A 17,425-nucleotide genomic window follows, 5' to 3' on the forward strand; every position below is an offset into this window, starting at 1 on the left:
CCAAGTAAGCATTAGTTGAGTAATTTTTGAGACAAAGCAACACTGTCGTTGGACAAATGGAGGTCTAATAAGATCAAACAGACATGTCTAGAGTTGTGACTTGTATAGTTTCATAGTATCCTGCACTGACTCAGTGAAACTGGATCAGTGACTAGATTGCATGTGTATGATGAAAATTTTGAAATTTCATCTTTCTTTTAATGTCTCATTTTCCAAGCTAACATAATTAGATAAGAGTTATCTATGACCAGATGCCCTTTCTGTCGCCAGCCAGCTGCTTGTTTCTAATCAGGATAATAATCTCACGGTCTCACAACAAATAACAAACAACCTGGGCAGATTTATGCAGAGAACTGCAACCAAATGACACCATCAACAAGGCCAGTGTTCACGACCAGCAAACACATGTAAAGACAAGGGAAATAGAAACTCATACAAACACAGTCATGTATGCATGCCCCACCCCTTCATGATAGATCGTTAGCCACTACACACATTTTTTTTCTCTCCTTGTATGGCTTCAGTTTGCCTGGTTCTACAGTAGAGATACATGCCAATGTATCACACAGTTTGACTGAATCTAAAGACACAAAGAGGAGAAGCAAACTTTTTAACCACACAGCCATGCCTGAGCCTATATAGCCATGAAATAAATTAAAATTTAGTGTAAATTTAATACCTTTTTATGTGTTCAAATAATTTATCCATTATGTAGTTACTTCAGTTTTAACACACTGTCTCAGATGAAGTAAAACTCCAAAATGTCTAGAATTATCTTCCATAAAGCCGAAATTATTGAAGTAATATTAGTCATTAAGCAAATGCTGTATTTTCATCACCATATAATTATTTTTGATAAACTTTTTCATGCAGGTGCAAGCATTGCTTTGTATTTGAGAAGTTAGTTTCCCAACCTCACAGTTTTGGGTTCAGCCATACTGCATGGCATCTGCTACAGCTTTGGACCAACCAGGGTGGCTTTTATTTCCCAAACTGTCAAACGCTTAAGCAGTATTATGTAGAATAATCTTTATTTCTTACATAGTAGAACTGGGGGGATGTGGTTCACAGAAAAGACTTGGCTCTGACAACATAATCTCCAAATATGAGTTATAGCCTCTACAGCAAATATTACAACTTTAGTTAATCCACTCACAGCAAAGAAAACCTAGCAACACTATCAATAACACCAACCTTTCTTTCGATGATTCATATATCATGTGATAGGCAAATACTCTCCCTTCCTTATACTAGGTATCAAACTGTAGCATTATTTACTGAATAAAGTCTTTGGTATACCAATCTCTTATATTTACTACATATGAAAGTTTATTCAACAATTTAAATGTAGATAGAGTTCAATGTACTGAAAGTTTCACTACAAATCCCCTTTCAATGAACATGAGCCTCTTCATAATTCAAATATTGGTCATGTTCATTTAAAAAATTTTCTTGCCACTGTTTTTAATCCTGACAAAATACACAGCCTTGTAAACTTCACGTTCCATGAAATACTCGAGTTTATCACAGATTGCAACAATTATGAGGATATGATTAATTGCCAAAAGGATTATTTACATTGAACTGGTTAACAAAGTTATTGTGAGACATGAGGTTATAATTCACAAACAATAACTAACTGAATTGATTTCTTCAGGCCTTCAAACTCTTGGCTAAAGAATGCAACTTCAAGACAGTACCATCTGAACTGTACACAAAAATATTTGATAATGGAATCTTTTATTTCTGGAATAATGTTGAATGCTATAAAACTCAGAGCAGTCAAAAGTAAAACACTAAACTGGGAAACATCTGTATCACAAATCAGAGTATTGGACATAAAAGCAAAGAATACAATCAAGATATCCTCTTAAATCTTACTACAGTTATAAAGGTGAGCACTGAGCAAGAAACTGTATCAGTAACTGCTTCAATGAAATAGAAAAGAGTAGGAGAGAGAGTACAGACTTGACTGTAGAAAATATCCTGTAAAAGATGTCATATGTCACAAGTCATCATCATCGTTTAACATCTGCTTTCCATGCCAGCACAAGGCTCCAATCTTGATCTGGCAGAGTTTCTACAGCTGGATGCCCTTCCTAACGCCAACCACTCCGAGAGTGTAGTGGGTGCTTTTTACGTGCCACCGGCATGTGGGCCAGTCAGGCAGTACTGGCAATGACCTCACTCGAATCTTTTACACATGCCACCAGCACAGGTGCCAGTAAGGCAACGTTGGTAATGATCACACTCGAATGGTGCCCGTGAAGAAAAATAGGTCCTTATTCTTGAGTGTGCAAATCACATAATGAACCCAAAAAGGTCCTTTATAAACCTAGTAATAACTCACTCTCCAGCACATTAAATTCTTCAACTAAGTTTTTCAGGTTTATTTGAACATACTTTGACTTGTGCACTCTTTAATAAGGTAATTAACAATCAATCAATGTAAGCTTTAGTTGACAATGGAAATACTGACAACTTGTGCACCTTTTCAAACTCCATCTGTCTAACACCCGTGGACATGTTTACAAAGTCAGAAAACAGCACAGCTCCCATCCTTTTGGAAACATTTTTTCACGCTAAGAGTTGCTGAAGTATGGAACAAACTGCCGACATCAGTTGTTAGTTGTCAGAGCACTGCATCCTTCAAAACTTCCATGCTTCCTGAGATTTGCCAACACAACACCTCATTTTCTCCCCTCCATACACACGCAAGCATGTATCTGACTCATACACTGTTCACTTTTCAGACATTTGTACATTACTGCATATGCTTTATACGCACTTTTGACAAGTTGTGGTGCACCTGAGCACTGTATACAATAATTTCATTATTATTATATATATTTGATTAAAACTGATAAAGTTAAACAGAATGGTTTAGTCATTAAACTATTTGGAAGTAACAACTGATCTCTTAATAGAGGAAGCTGAAGTACTGAAATATAAGATAAATTAGCTTTTGTTTAAAAAAAACTAATGAAGTAGGAGATAGGAGCTCATTTCACAATTTGTTACAATGCTCAACATCTCCAAGTGATATAGTTATATGTGCAGAATCAAACTTAATAATTACTAGATCTAAATAACAAGCCAAACTTTCATTCTTCCTCCTACAACATTATTTCTCAAGAAGGGACTCCCCCACCAAGCTCGGCTTCTGTTGATAAAATTCATTATTCAAAGAGAACTAAAAGATTTAATTTGTGATTTTATTAACGTGTTAAATTGTATAAATATAAAAATCTAATTCCAGATTATAATACTATTTTATAATACAGTTATAATACTATTACTGTTCATTTTGGCTGATTTTACAATCTGATAGTCTATTGCTTTTCTTAAGAGAGTGTGAATGCTGTGAGTCAATGACATTTCTTTTTTCTCTTTCCAATAAATGACGTATCATGTGATGAGTGAATGCAGATTTTTACCTAAACCGGATGCTTAGCTGTAACATTATTCATTGAATACAGCCTTTGTATACAGATATCTTATGACCACTTATTATGACAACACACTAAATTTGACAAGTTGAAATAGAATATTAAAGTATTTGAAGTCTGTTTTCAATGAATGGATGTAGGTATGACCAAATGGTTAAAACTTTGCTTCACAATCATAAATTCTTGAGTTTTATCCCATTGCATGGCATGTCTTACATCAAGCCTTCAGGTAAACCCAAACCTTAGTAATGAAACAGAAAAGACAGAAGATATTTGGAAGACTGTATCTAAACTTCAAAGACCACCCTTGTCACAAACTGTTATGATGATTCTCTCTCATCTACTTACACTAATTTAATAAGTAGACCATTCTATTGCCTGAACAATTGGATTACACATGAGGGAAGCCAATGCAAGATCCATTTTAAATATGCCATGAACACAAGGAAATCAATGAAGATCATACAAGTTAATTTCACCTTATCAAAGGATCCACATTCAATACAGAACATACAGAACCCTACCACAATTACCATTACAGTTGAACAGTAACTTTCATCACAAAGTTAGCTTCTGATTAAATAACAACCAGTTAACCAGCTACATACACACTAATTTCGTGATTAGATGGTTCTGCTGATTGAACAATTAGAACACAAATCTCAGTAACCAATACTAAATCTATTTTATATTTGCCATGAACATCAGAAAATTGACTGAGCTATCTTTATGTCATATGTCAAAGAACTAACATACAATACAAACCCTCGATTACCAATGAAACACTTTCACAGCAAAGTTATCTCCTGATTAAACAACAGCCAGTTAACTCGATTGTTCTTTGTCTACCTGTCACCTATAGATTGCTAACACCAGTTCAATCAATTAATAATGTTCCATGTAAGAATTCAAAGCCATAACTCAAGTCAAGTAAAACCAATATCGTAGCTGGGGCCGGTAACCCCTGACTGGCTCCCGTGCTGGTGGCACATAAAAAGCACCATCCGAACGTGGTCAATGCCAGATCCCCCTAACTGGCTCCTATGCCAGTGGCACATAAAAAGCACCAACTGATGCCAGTACACCCTGACTGGCTCCTGTGCCGGTGACATGTAAAAAGTACCATCCAAAAAGCACTCACTACACTCTCAGAGTGGTTGGCATTAGGAAGGGCATCCAACTGTAGAAACTTTGCCAGATCAGATTGGAGCCTGGTGCAGCCGCTGGTTCTCTAGACCTTAGTCAAACCATCCAACCCATGCCAGCATGGAAAGCGGACGTTAATCGATGATGATGATAACTTATAATATGAACTTTAAATATCATATAGGTGTGTGGTTCAGAAGTTCATTTTACAAATATGTGATTTTTGGTGCAGTTCACCTGTACAGAACCTTAGGCACAGAACTTACTACAGCCTTAATTTAACCAATACTATTCGAGTGAAATATGTGTGGAAGCCTGTTGCAATACAAACACATACAAACATGTATGTGTGCATGTGATGTATATCAGTGGTGAGAAAACACAAAAAGAAAAACAGCTTCACTAACAAAAGTCCCTTGAGATATATATTCTGCATCAAGTTGCAGACACTCCCTCATTCCTGTCACTGTCAGAAATACAATGAACTAGGAATGGTCCATTGGAAATTTATCACCAACATTGCTAATTGTCCACAAATTGTGATGTAAAATAAAATTTACAAATAAATCTTATCTAAGATATAACACAACACTGGAATCATTCTATATGACAATTTTTGTTAGAAAAAGTTTCTAAATGTAAAATTTCTCATACTTGAACATTAATTGGCACTTGTGCCCCGTGCTAGTAGGGTGCTAAGAGCACCATCTGAGCATGATCGTTGCCGGAGCGGCTAACTGGCTTCCGTGCAAGTGGCATGTAGGAGGCACCATTCGAGTGGGATCGTTACCAGCATCGCCTTACTGGCACCTGTGCCGTTGGCATGTGTAAAAAAAAAATTCAAGCGAGGTTGTTGCCGCCTGACTGGCCCTCATGTCAGAAGTCTGAATGGTGTGTGTATGACAGTTGTGGTGGCGATGGTGGTGGTACTGGTGATGATGATGGTTGAAAACAATCAACAGGGGAGAGAGAGAAAGAAAAGGTTAGACAGAAAAAAAATTGTACTGAATATATGTCCATATTGCAGAAAGGACTCCTTCCAATCTTCTCCAGTGGTGAAATGATTAGAGAAGACTCAAATTTTGTGAAATGATTAAAGAAGACCCAAAATTTGTGAATAAAGAGAGAAAAAAAACTACTTTTCAAAATGAATTTCATCGTAGTATTTTTTCTTCAGACACTTCTCTGTCACCTTTGACATCAGGAACCAGTGAATTGGTCCACTAGAAACCTGTATCTATCAAAGCTCATTCACTAATTGCATATAAAAATATACAAATAAGGTAGTAGGGTGTGATTTAAGGGTGATTTGACTACTGTTTCTAGCAAGTCAAAAAATCGTATTGGCTTGAAGAAAGAAACTAAAGTTTTAATGAGAGATATAATCAAAAAGTTAAGTTACAAAACAACAGTGTTCAACTAAACATAACCAGCCTCATTCACAGAATAATTATCAATAGAATGTCTTTCACTTAATGATGCAGCCTTAATTTACTGTAATAAACTGCCATTTCATCTTCAGGATACCCTAACATTTGATAAAACTGATAGTACTCATTAAACCACATAAAAATCTACAAAGAATTCTTTATTCTCCATATTATTATTAAATCTTCAGAAATTAGTCTCTAAAATTAAATCATTCATTCTGGAAACTCTTCAAAGGCAAAGATTTAGATTAAATCAGCTTAGCAAATCATATTAAATCCCTGACCCAAAGTCACTATCTGAATTCCTATAAAATTAAATAATATAACTGGCATGATACACTCTTTTATGTTAATCTAGATATTTCTATTGTTGTTTGTAACATTTGTTACTTGTACACTCAATCAACTATTGATCTATTTGCTATCATGATCAGCTTGTCTCCAACAAATTCTATTTGCTGACATTTCTTTTTATTGAACAACTTTTATTCAACAATTTTTATTAAAATCTGTGTTTCATATTTTAGAAAAATTATAAAAGTTCTATGGACAGAAAAACAAAATAGTAGATATTGTAGGTTAGAGAGTAGGACAACATCTGAAAGGGAACAACATCTCAGCGATGTAAGTAGGGTGGCTATTTATAGAGTCAACAGAGTTGATCAAGTGGTTTATATCTGGTGAGTGTGAATAAAGTGAGAGAGACACTCCTACACATACACAACATAGGCTTGCATTCCTTAACAGATGACCCAAAATACTTGCTTTCTGATAAGATTTAAACATATAGAAATGATGAAACCCTTGTATGTCTGAGTGCACAGTGATATCCTTAGCTAAGTAGAGGTGTGGTATATCCATAGTAATGGGTTTCTGGATCACACCTAGTTTGTTAAGTCAACTAATAATGTCATACATTTGCTCAATCAAAGCTGACTGAAGCTGGAGAACAGAGACATTATTTTAGTTATAGTGGTTTTATTTTCATCAATGCACCAAGAGAGTTAGGTACGAAGAAACTTTGTAATTTTACAGTATTAGATGAATACCAAAAATACATACAATATAATAAAAACAATATCAGTGAAACAATAAATGTTTCTATGGAAACAGACAATTTAGAATTCTAATTCAAAACACTAAAAAGACTAATTTAAAGCAACCTATAAATGCCAGCTGTAATTATAGTTAATAGATTAGGAATTATGGCTCAGCTGGAGAAGCTAACACAAAGAATACAGGTTCATTTCTCACATAGGTGTGATATACTATATTTGAAAAACAAACATTTAACTGTGTCTATGCTGTAGTAAACTCTTTAATGTAGTTCTCTTCTCCCAACAGTCTATTTATTGGCATGTGTCTGTACATGAAAATGTGTGTGTGTGTGTGTGTGTAAATAGCGGATGCGTGTGGGCGTATTGATCTGCATGTGTATATATTACATAATGTATATTAAATAAATTACGAATGCATGTGTGCGTCAGAAAAAAGTAAAAAATGTGGATAGATTAACACTGACAAACCACACCCACATCTGTGTCAAGCCACATCTGGAAGAGTTTACATAGTCAATAACACTTTCATTAATAACCAAAAGAAATATTTAGAGTCTACTTTTCTAGCATATACAGTATAGTTGGTTATTGTTGTTGTCATTGTTTTGGTTACTTTTTGGTCAAACCTGATCGAGTCGGCCTTTTGTCAAAGAGCCAGCCAGTAATCAGTCTCTCTTCTTTTGAAGCATAATATATCAAACTATATTTTCCAAAGATTCTTTTCATTCTTTTATGACAGTAAGGCATGATTTAAAGGAAATTTAGTTGCTATTTCTAACAATCTGACCAACTGAGTTAAGGTAGTTCTTTTGCAGGGCATAATTACTGTTATACGCAATAGCAATTCTAGTGATGGGAAATAAGCACTTGATCCCAGTGTCCAACTAGTACTTTATTTAATTGATCCCAAAAGGATGAAAGGCAAAGTTCACCCCAGTGGCATTTGTACTCAGAACAAAGTCCAAAGAAATACCACTCAGTATTTTATCAGGGCAATAATGATTCTACTAGCTCACCAGCTTCCAGTCTGGAATAAATTGGTTTCAAATTTTGGCACAAGGCCATCAATTTTGGGAGGAAGGACTAAGTCAATTGTCTGCCCCAGTGCTCAACTGGTACTTATTTTAAAGACCCCAAAAGGAAGAAAGACAAAGTTGACCTTAGCGGAATTTGAACTCAGAATGTAAAAATGGATATGCCACTAAGCATTTTGCCCAACATGCTAACAATTCTGCCAGCTTGTTGCCTTCCTGGAATAATATTGACACCACTATCACCGACATTTTCCCATCATGAACTATGTTGACAACTCTGCCATCTCACACTTTTTCCTATTTGAAATTATGTCAATGCTATTGCCACCATATGCTCTCTCTCTCTCTCTCTCTCTCTCTGTCTTCCATCTCAAGTAATGTTGACACTGCACCCATCTTTCACTACTTCCCATCTCAAGTAGCTATTGCACACTGTCTCCCAACACCACTGGCATCATCATTAACTTATGCGTCTCATATAGTGTATTTATTTTATGAAACCTTAAAAAATTAAAAGGTTACATTAATTTTAGATGGATTTGAAATCAAAACTATAAAGCTCTTATGTACAAACTAATGAGGAACTCTCCAGATATGGGGTTTAAACTACTTCAGATAGCAGTCAAATCTCTCTCATATCCTACTGTTTAAAAATGGAAGGACACATAGAATAAGGCAGGATGATCATGACTGGAAAGTCTTTTGATCATAAGTCTTCTCAATTAGGGTTAACTTGGAGCTAAACAACAATATGCCCCTATCATCTCTACATCAACCACCTAAATATGCTACTTACAACATCCCTTGCTTATAAACTGTAGGTTGCAGAGGTGGTGCTTCACTCTATTTTCTATAGTAATAAATGATGAGACAGCCAACCCTGAATGTGATACTATTTCACTACCACATTTCCCAGGAAGTTGCAGGACTTATTATTCAGTGTCATGGTTTCAGTTATGTAGAATTGAACAATTTGTTCAATACAAGATCAGAGTGAAATACCAGTAGTGAAATTGAACTCATCATCCACAATTTACTAATATATTCCTTATCTGCTCATACACTTTACCTCTAACACTTCAATAAAAGAAAGTTGGATCTATTTTGAATCTAAACAACCAGCATAGGTGGTACTTCAGTATGACCATAGTCCAATGACTGATATGAGCAAAAGGAAGTGAAAAAATATTTATAAGAGAAAAGTTTCTGGAAGTAAATCAAAATAAAGAAAGACATCTGAAATTCTTACTAAAATATTAAATCAGCCACCATAAGATGTTGAGTGGATAGAGTATTGAATAACTAGCTGAAAGGTCACTGGTTCATATTCCAGGAATTTATTGATGTTTCATATATGACAAAACTTCAGTTTTGATAGCATCCTTCAGTTATTCCTGATATACCTGTAACTATCAACTTCTTCATTCTGGGACAGCCTGTAATGTTTATGGCACTGTTCCCTTTTCTTAAGAAAAGGTGATAGTATTGTGTACATGGTAAAGACACTTAGCTGTCAATAGCCCAGTCTATCTAGTAAGAAGTAGGTACTCCAATTGGATACAGGTTATTGTGTTGTATCCGTGACCGATACAGCAATCTATAGCTTAGGCCATCTAGCTAGGACAAGTGTTGGCATTGTGTCCATGGTCAAGATGATTGGCTGTCAACAGCCCAGCCCATCTAGTAAGAAGTAGGTACATCAATGTGGTATTGCTCATAGTACTGTGTCCATGACAATATAAATACTAACAGCTCAGTCTATATGACTCTATATAAGTACTCTAATGTAAGGTACTGTACAGTGTCTATACAACAGTCATCAGATCAACCCATGTAGCTAGAATATGTGGTGGCACTGTGTCCATGGTCAAGATACTTAGCTGTCATTAGTTTAGTCTACCAGGCTGTATATAGGTCCACAGAGTGGTATAACTCATTTTACTAGGTCCGTAAACCAAGACACTTAACTCTCAATAGACCATTTCTTCACCAACCAAGCAATATACTACTTTGAGTGACAAAATTTCTGACTCCTAGGAGCATTTCACTGAAGTAATAAATAAAGCCATTCGTTGGAAACCCTAGAGAGAGAGTCCTCAATGACAGAAAATTGGAGAAAGAGTAAGTGAGAGTGAGAATCTGTAAAAGCAAGAGTATGTGTACAAGTGGGAGAGACAGTATATGAAAGCAAGAGTGTGTACAAGGGTGAGAACGTGTGTGTATGTATGAGTGAAAGAGACAGAAAGATAAAAAGTGCATGAGGAAGTGAGAGAGATGGTAGGTGTGTGACAGAGAGAGTGAGAGATTAATATGACAGAGTTAACCAGTGCAAATTTATTGAGATCAGGTGAGGATATAAAATCAAGGACATGAATTAACCCTTATCTGACAGTAATCAGGAAAGTATGTTACCTACTCAGGTAATTTAAGGAAAGCTGAGTAAAGAGGTATCAGGTGTCATTAACAGATTGTAGTCAAAGTAGAAACTTGATGATCTATGATAAGTTTAACAGTGGCTAAAGTCAGTTAATGCTGACACAACCTATTTCATTGTCAGGTTCAACCTTGTTTTAAAAGGAAAACATTTATGTTATCTACATTATGCATGAATACATTCTATGTGTGAATTTATATATATATATATATCATCACCATCATCATTTAACATCTGCTTTCCATGCTGGCATGGGTTGGACAGTTTGATTGAGGACTGGCAAGCCAGAAGGCTGTACCAGGTAACAATCTGATCTGGCAAGGTTTCTACAACTAGATGCCCTTCCTAACGCCAACCATTCTGAGAGTGTAGCGGGTGCTTTTTACGTACCACCAGCATGAGGGCCAGTCAGGCAGTATTGGCATCAACTACGCTCGAATGGTGCTTTTTACATGCCACCTGCATGAAACCAGTCAGGCAGCACTGGCATCGGCCACAACAATGATTTCACTTAACAGGTCTTCTCAAGCATGGTTAATTGCCCAATGATTGAAGGGTACTCTTAAATGGGCCAGTTATGCTACACTGGCATAGGTCACATTTACGACACCTTTGCCCCACCAACATGCTGTCCCCTCACTCTGTCTAGTCTATCACCACTATGATATCTTCTGCTCCTCATAACCAAGATGCACTTCACCTCCAATCCAACCTATCTTACACATTTCTATCCCTTTCTCTCATCATCCCTAGTCCCTAACATACCTTGCAGTAACCATTATTCCCACCAACTATAAAATAAGTACAGTACTTGATTCAAGCTCAATAAGTACAAAACTGAAATAAGTACTGGTATTGATATGACCAATTAAAACCCTTGAAGATGGTACCTTAGTATAGACACAGTACAGTGACTGAACCCAGTAAAAGAACATAAGAAATGTGTGGAATGTGCAGATATATATAATATGGGAGAATAGAATTGTGAGAACTTGATGCAATGTGATTTGATAGTACATTGTGGATAGCTTGGTGAAATAGCTACTATACAATGTGTCCTCAATAGAATCTCCCTCCCACCTTTACACAAACAGGTATTAGTTTTCCCTCCTCCTCCTATTAAATAATAAGCAAAAAAACTGAACCAATGAAAGAGTCTCTAAATAGTTGTTCAACCTGTTATAAATAGCAGCTAAATTTCCCTCAAACCACACCCTACTATCTTGAGTACAGAATGGGCATGTTAGACAATATAATCATAAGCGTATCTAACAAGTCCAAATGGTCTCAGCTGAAATGCATTTGATCATTGGTCAGATTGACTTAGGGTTAAACAGCAAAAACAAACTGTTGCATTACTTACCCACAGCACACATGCCACCAGCCTTCAGATAAGTAATATCCTAAAGTTCTCAGGCGAGGACACCTGGAACGTTTTTGTTTCATCAACGATTCGCTTTCGTCCATTTCGAAGTCTTCACCATTAAACATCAAAGGAACTTCATCCATTCCATCTTCATCTTCGCCGTCATATTGTCTGAAGAAAACAAAAATTGAAAGAGAGTCAACTATTGAAAAGGTTGCAAGATGCAAGGAAATTTTAAGAAAATAAAAATAAGAAATAAGTGGAAATTTTACCGGTGAATGTGTTACATTATAAGACACAAAAAGAAAATTACTCTCCCCAGACACAACAGAATATGCTTCAACACACAAACTCATATAAAGAATCTTGCAAACCAAATCCAAAAACAAAAAATTGAAAATATTTTAGCTGATCCCCCAAAGTTCACCACTACATATTAGAGACTATGTTAATTCTACTCTATAGTCTCTGAGATAAACCATTCTTTTGTTACAAATAAACAAACATTAGTTTGATGTGTAGCATTGTGTAAAATACTTATTTTTAAATTGTAACAAGTCTGATTTTGCTAAAAATATAATTTGTTTAATTCAAATATTTGGCCATTGAATGCTCCTGTCCCCAAACATAACAACCACTAAATTGAACAGTTTGCAATATATAACAATGAGCTTATTGTATATAGTGCTTAGATGCACTACAATTCAGTCTGTAAAGGTTAAAAGAGTGGACAGACAGCAGACATAAGTCAAATAAAGAAAGACATTAATGAAAGCTACAAGTACATATACAGTACATAGAATAAAACACAAAAATAGAGAAAAGTGAATATCAAAAGAATCATAAAGAATAAGGGTGCATAGGTATGTCAGGAGTAGTGTTGGTGAATTTCAGAAAGCATGGAATTTTTGTAGAATGCAGCATCCTGACAATTAACAAAAAATATAATTTTATAAGCACATTCATGGTTGGTAGGGATAAGGAATTCAAACTGGTGGCCAAAGTTGTTGATGTTGAAAGGATGGTGGATAATCTTGTAGGCTTCCACCAAGTCAGCTGTTAAACATCAAAACTTCAGTGCCCAAATAAGTAAGATGTTCGAGATACTTTCACAAGCTTTTTGGTTTATAAACAAATCAAACAAGTAATTTATTTCATAGATGCACAATACACTCTTCAAAAATACTGCCATCAGTAAAAAAAAATTCATTGTCACTGTAAATATCTAATGAAATATGTAAATTAACTAATTATATATCCAAATTTCCAATTTGTAAATTAAGCAGATTAATTTTTCAAGTTTTTATCTGAATTACTTTCCCTAATAAACCTGTTGTATGTTATTGTTTGAATAGAATTATGTTTTTGTTAACAATAATCCTCTGTTTCAATAAAATACAAACAATAGTATTGCAGTTAACTTTTCTCTGTCATTTTCCTATATGCTACTCTCATTGTAAAGAAAATCTAACAGAAAATCTATTTAATGACTTTTGAGATTCAAAATTAATATCCTGCTTTCTTAATTCATCAAAAAAATCACAGAATTTATTAGCAAAATATGCCTGACGATTTGAATGATTTAATTCTATAAAATGAAATTTCTGGAAGCTGGACATTAGGTACAAAGGTCAGGGCTATAACAGCTATAAATAGCACAGATCATATGATTTTAATTCTTAAGAATATTCTATTTTGTATTAAATATTTTCACAAAATATATGGAAAGTAATCAGTGTGCATTCTTAACAGAGAAAATTTTATTTCATATTTCATAAAAATCCACCAAAATGATAAATTTAAAAAAACAGTACTTCTGTATAGGCACAGACATGGCTGTGTAGTTAAGAAGGTCACTCCTATTTTGTGTGTGTGTATGTGCATGCATGTGTGTGTGCATTCTTGTATGTGTGTCTTTGTGTCTGTATTTGTCACCCACCACCACCACCAATGCTTGACAACCGGTGTTCATTTGTTTACATCCAAAAAAAAAAAGATAAGTACTGAGATTGATTTGTTTGACTAAAACCCTTTAAGGTGGGGCCCCAACATGGCCACAATCCAAAGATTGAAACAAGTAAAATATATATATAAGATATGATAGTTTACTACTTTCAAAGAAATACACACCACGTAATTGAAACAAATTAAGTTGTCTGCTTTTCTTTGATCACAAATCACTTAATTTTCAAAAAAATCTGTGAATTTCACTGTGTGTGCACACAACTGTGTGCAATTTACAGTCTAACAGTTTTTGCAAACAAAGTGTTACAAATTTGAGAAAAATGTGAGTTTAAGTAAAATACAGAAATTACAAAAGACAAAAGGAAGATAAAGAAACTGAATTAATCTAGAAAAACGACGACGCCGTGGTGATCTCATTCTTGCTCACAACATCATAAGCGGAAAGTGTAACCTCTCGAAAGAGCTGTTCTTCACTCCTGTTCCAGAGCGTCGGCTGTGGGGTCATTCCGAAAAGCTCTATCTGCAACGATTTCATCTCAATCGAAGGAGAGGGGTTTTCTCCGTCCGGGTTGCGGATCCGTGGAATAAGCTGCCGGACGAGATGGTGAAGATGCCGACGACCGCTCGGTTCAAAGTCTACCTTGACCACAAGTGGCCTGAACTCTTTACATGAACACCAGCCTGTACATAACTCCATGTCCCCCTACATGGCCTTGCTTTTTGCTTTTTGAGCCAAAAAATTAACTAACTAACTAAGAAAAATATATTTTTCATTCAGCGCATGGCATAAAATTTCTCTTTTAATTTTAATTAAACCTCTGGTTCTGATCTCTAGTCAAAAAATTTGCTAATTTTGGACATTCTTCCTTACACAGTCTTCATGTTTGGTAACAACTCTATTATTAAACCCAACAGATTCCCTTAACCACTTTGTTTTCTACACAAACACAATCTCCACTCACCCAGGAATCATCAAACAAAATTGTTAGAATCTTTACACAATAAAAAAAATGAACTGTAATATCAATTCAACTGATCCATATCAGACTTTTTCAGCATCTTCTTCAATAGAGACACCTGTAATAAATAGCTTCCTAGATTCTAAACTAAGATTTGAAACTGGATCTACATCTTAGGAAGCTATTTGTTACACACCTATTTGGGATCAAACAAGTGTATCTCTCATTCCTACAGCTTTATTTTCTAAAGTTGCTAAATGAAAGCAAAAGCTTTCTGCTTGCTTGCTCTCTCTCTTTCTCTCTCCATCTACATGTCTTCCAAGCAAGTTAGGCAAACCAGTAATGGGTACCTAATTACAGTGGTAGTCACTGTATAACAGAAAACAATGACAAAAGAAAGGCTGCTGTGATGTATATTTACAAAACTTTTGACTAAGTATGTTGTATCCACCTTTCAGCTTCTCTCTACACCAAACATCACTTGAACTTTGTCTCTTTTCTCTTTGCGCCCATCTAGCCTGTCCAACAATTTACACTTGCTTTCAATTAACAATATTGTCACTCATCTTCTTACCTACTTCTCTATTAGGGTTTCTGGAGAATATTGCTAAACACAGCACTTCATACACAAAAGTAACAGAAATATTTCTTGGTATTCATTCATAAAAAGCTGACAAAAAGCTAAATTGTCTGCGTCAACTTAAACTTTAGCAGGATGAACTCCTTGAAACAATATTTTATAGACTGGTTTCAAATTTTGGCACAAGGCCAGCAATTTTGGGGATGGGACCAGTCAATTATATCAACTCAGTGCTCAAATGGTACTTATTTTATCGACCTTGAAAGGATGAAAAGCAAAGTCAACTTTGGCAGAATTTAAACCCAGAACATAAAGATGGAAAAATGCTGCTAAGCATTTTGCCTGACATGTTAATCACTCTTGCAGCTCACCACTTATTTCAGATATTAAATACTTAAAATCTGAAACATTTTGTAATGTTTTTTCAGACCCAACAATGTTATGTATGACAAAAACCTAAGCCATTACAGAAGAGTAGAAAAAAATTAGATATTTTTTACAAATATTTATAGAATACTGAAATAATATGCTAAATTGTTTGAATGAATGGAATGTTAGATACTGTATTGAAATGATTTGTGTAGGAGTACAGCAGCTTGTAAGGCCAGCAGTAAAAACCAGCAGTAACAATGGAGAACGCAATTACTAAAATTGAAGCATGAAAGAAAACTGTTGAAATCAAACTTACACATTTACTAAATTCTCACAAGCAACAAATTATTTTAAAGCATACCTCCACTGTGTTCTATGTGATAGTAGAAGTTAATTAAAGATCCAGACAAATTTTTACAATCAGTAACTTTGTTGGTAGGTAAAGAGCACAGATCAAAAAGCCATCTGTTTGATCCAGCAAGAAGCCAGTCAATGATAGAGTAACATTCACCTTAAGTAATATATATGTATATGTAGGTCATCACCAGTGTAACAAAACTGTAGTTAAACACTGCCAACAAAAGAGCTTCAATACAGTTGCTTAGCCTGCAAGAAATAGCAGTCAAAATCCCTCAAATCATACCCTACTATCATTTTATTTATTTATTCAATTTTAATGGCTTAGGAAGGGTAGTGTCCATAGCCATTTTCAAGGCATCTATGACTAGTAGGAGAAAGTTGTCTTCAGATCAAACATCTAGATTGAGTGGACTCAGCTAAAAGCACCCAAGGGTCAGGAGGTGGTGTTAAACCTGGCAACAGATTAAGTATACTACCCCAAAACAGAAACAATCTGTCAAACAAACATCCACACAGTTTCTATCTTCTAGATTTCGCTCGAAAGGCTTTTCTTAACCTAAGACTATGATAAAAGACATTTGACCAAGTGTTGTGCAGTGCAATTGAGCCCAAAACCACCTAGTTGTAAAACTAACCTCTTTAACCACACAGTCATACCTGTATTCAGCTTATAAAAGGAAAGGCATAGGGTCAATATATATATATATATATATATATATATACACAGATATACTATTTTACTCTTTTACTTGTTACAGTCATTTGACTGTACTTATTCTATTAGTCTCTTTTGCCAAACCACTGAGTTACAGGGACATAAACACACCAGCATCGGTTGTCAAGTGATGTTGGGGGGACAAACACAGACACAGAAACGTACACACACACATATACGATAGGCTTCTTTCAGTTTCCATCTACCAAATCCACTCACAAGGCTTTGGTTGGCCCGAGGCTATAGTAGAAGACACTTGCCCAAGGTACTATGCAGAGGGACTGAAACCGGAACCATGTGGTTGGTAAGCAAACTACTTACCACACAGCCACTCCTACGCCTATATATATATGTGCCGGTGGCACATAAAAAGCACCCACTACACTCACGGAGTGGTTGACTTTAGGAAGGCTATCCAGCTGTAGAAACACTGCCAAATCAGACTGGTGCCTGGTGCAGCCTCCTGGCTTCCCAGACCCCGGTCGAACCGTTCAACTCGTGCTAGCACGGAAAACGGATGTTAAACGATGATGATGATGATGAATATATATATATAT

At 35.5% G+C, this 17,425-nt stretch overlaps 1 protein-coding gene across 7 annotated transcripts in view; it reads right to left on the reverse strand.

The window, feature by feature from the left end:
* The window catches only part of LOC115208949 (probable phospholipid-transporting ATPase IIB), a 105,924-nt gene that overhangs the window by 51,979 nt on the left and 36,520 nt on the right, over positions 1-17,425 (reverse strand). For 4 of the 7 annotated variants that reach the window (XR_004999935.1, XM_029777117.2, XM_029777119.2 and 1 more), the window contains exon 2: positions 11,915-12,088. Coding sequence is in view for 6 of the 7 variants with exons in the window: in XM_029777117.2 (XP_029632977.1) it covers positions 11,915-12,088 (174 nt within the window). In the remaining variant the exon portion in view is untranslated. Of the gene's footprint in view, positions 1-679; positions 724-11,914; positions 12,089-16,109; positions 16,134-16,154; positions 16,300-17,425 lie in introns of those variants that run through there. The other 3 variants (XM_036504447.1, XM_036504451.1, XM_029777121.1) reach the window with 3 other exon arrangements.

This window comes from Octopus sinensis, linkage group LG1 (genome assembly GCF_006345805.1).
Source record: "Octopus sinensis linkage group LG1, ASM634580v1, whole genome shotgun sequence".
Classification (NCBI taxonomy): Eukaryota; Metazoa; Mollusca; class Cephalopoda; order Octopoda; family Octopodidae; genus Octopus; species Octopus sinensis.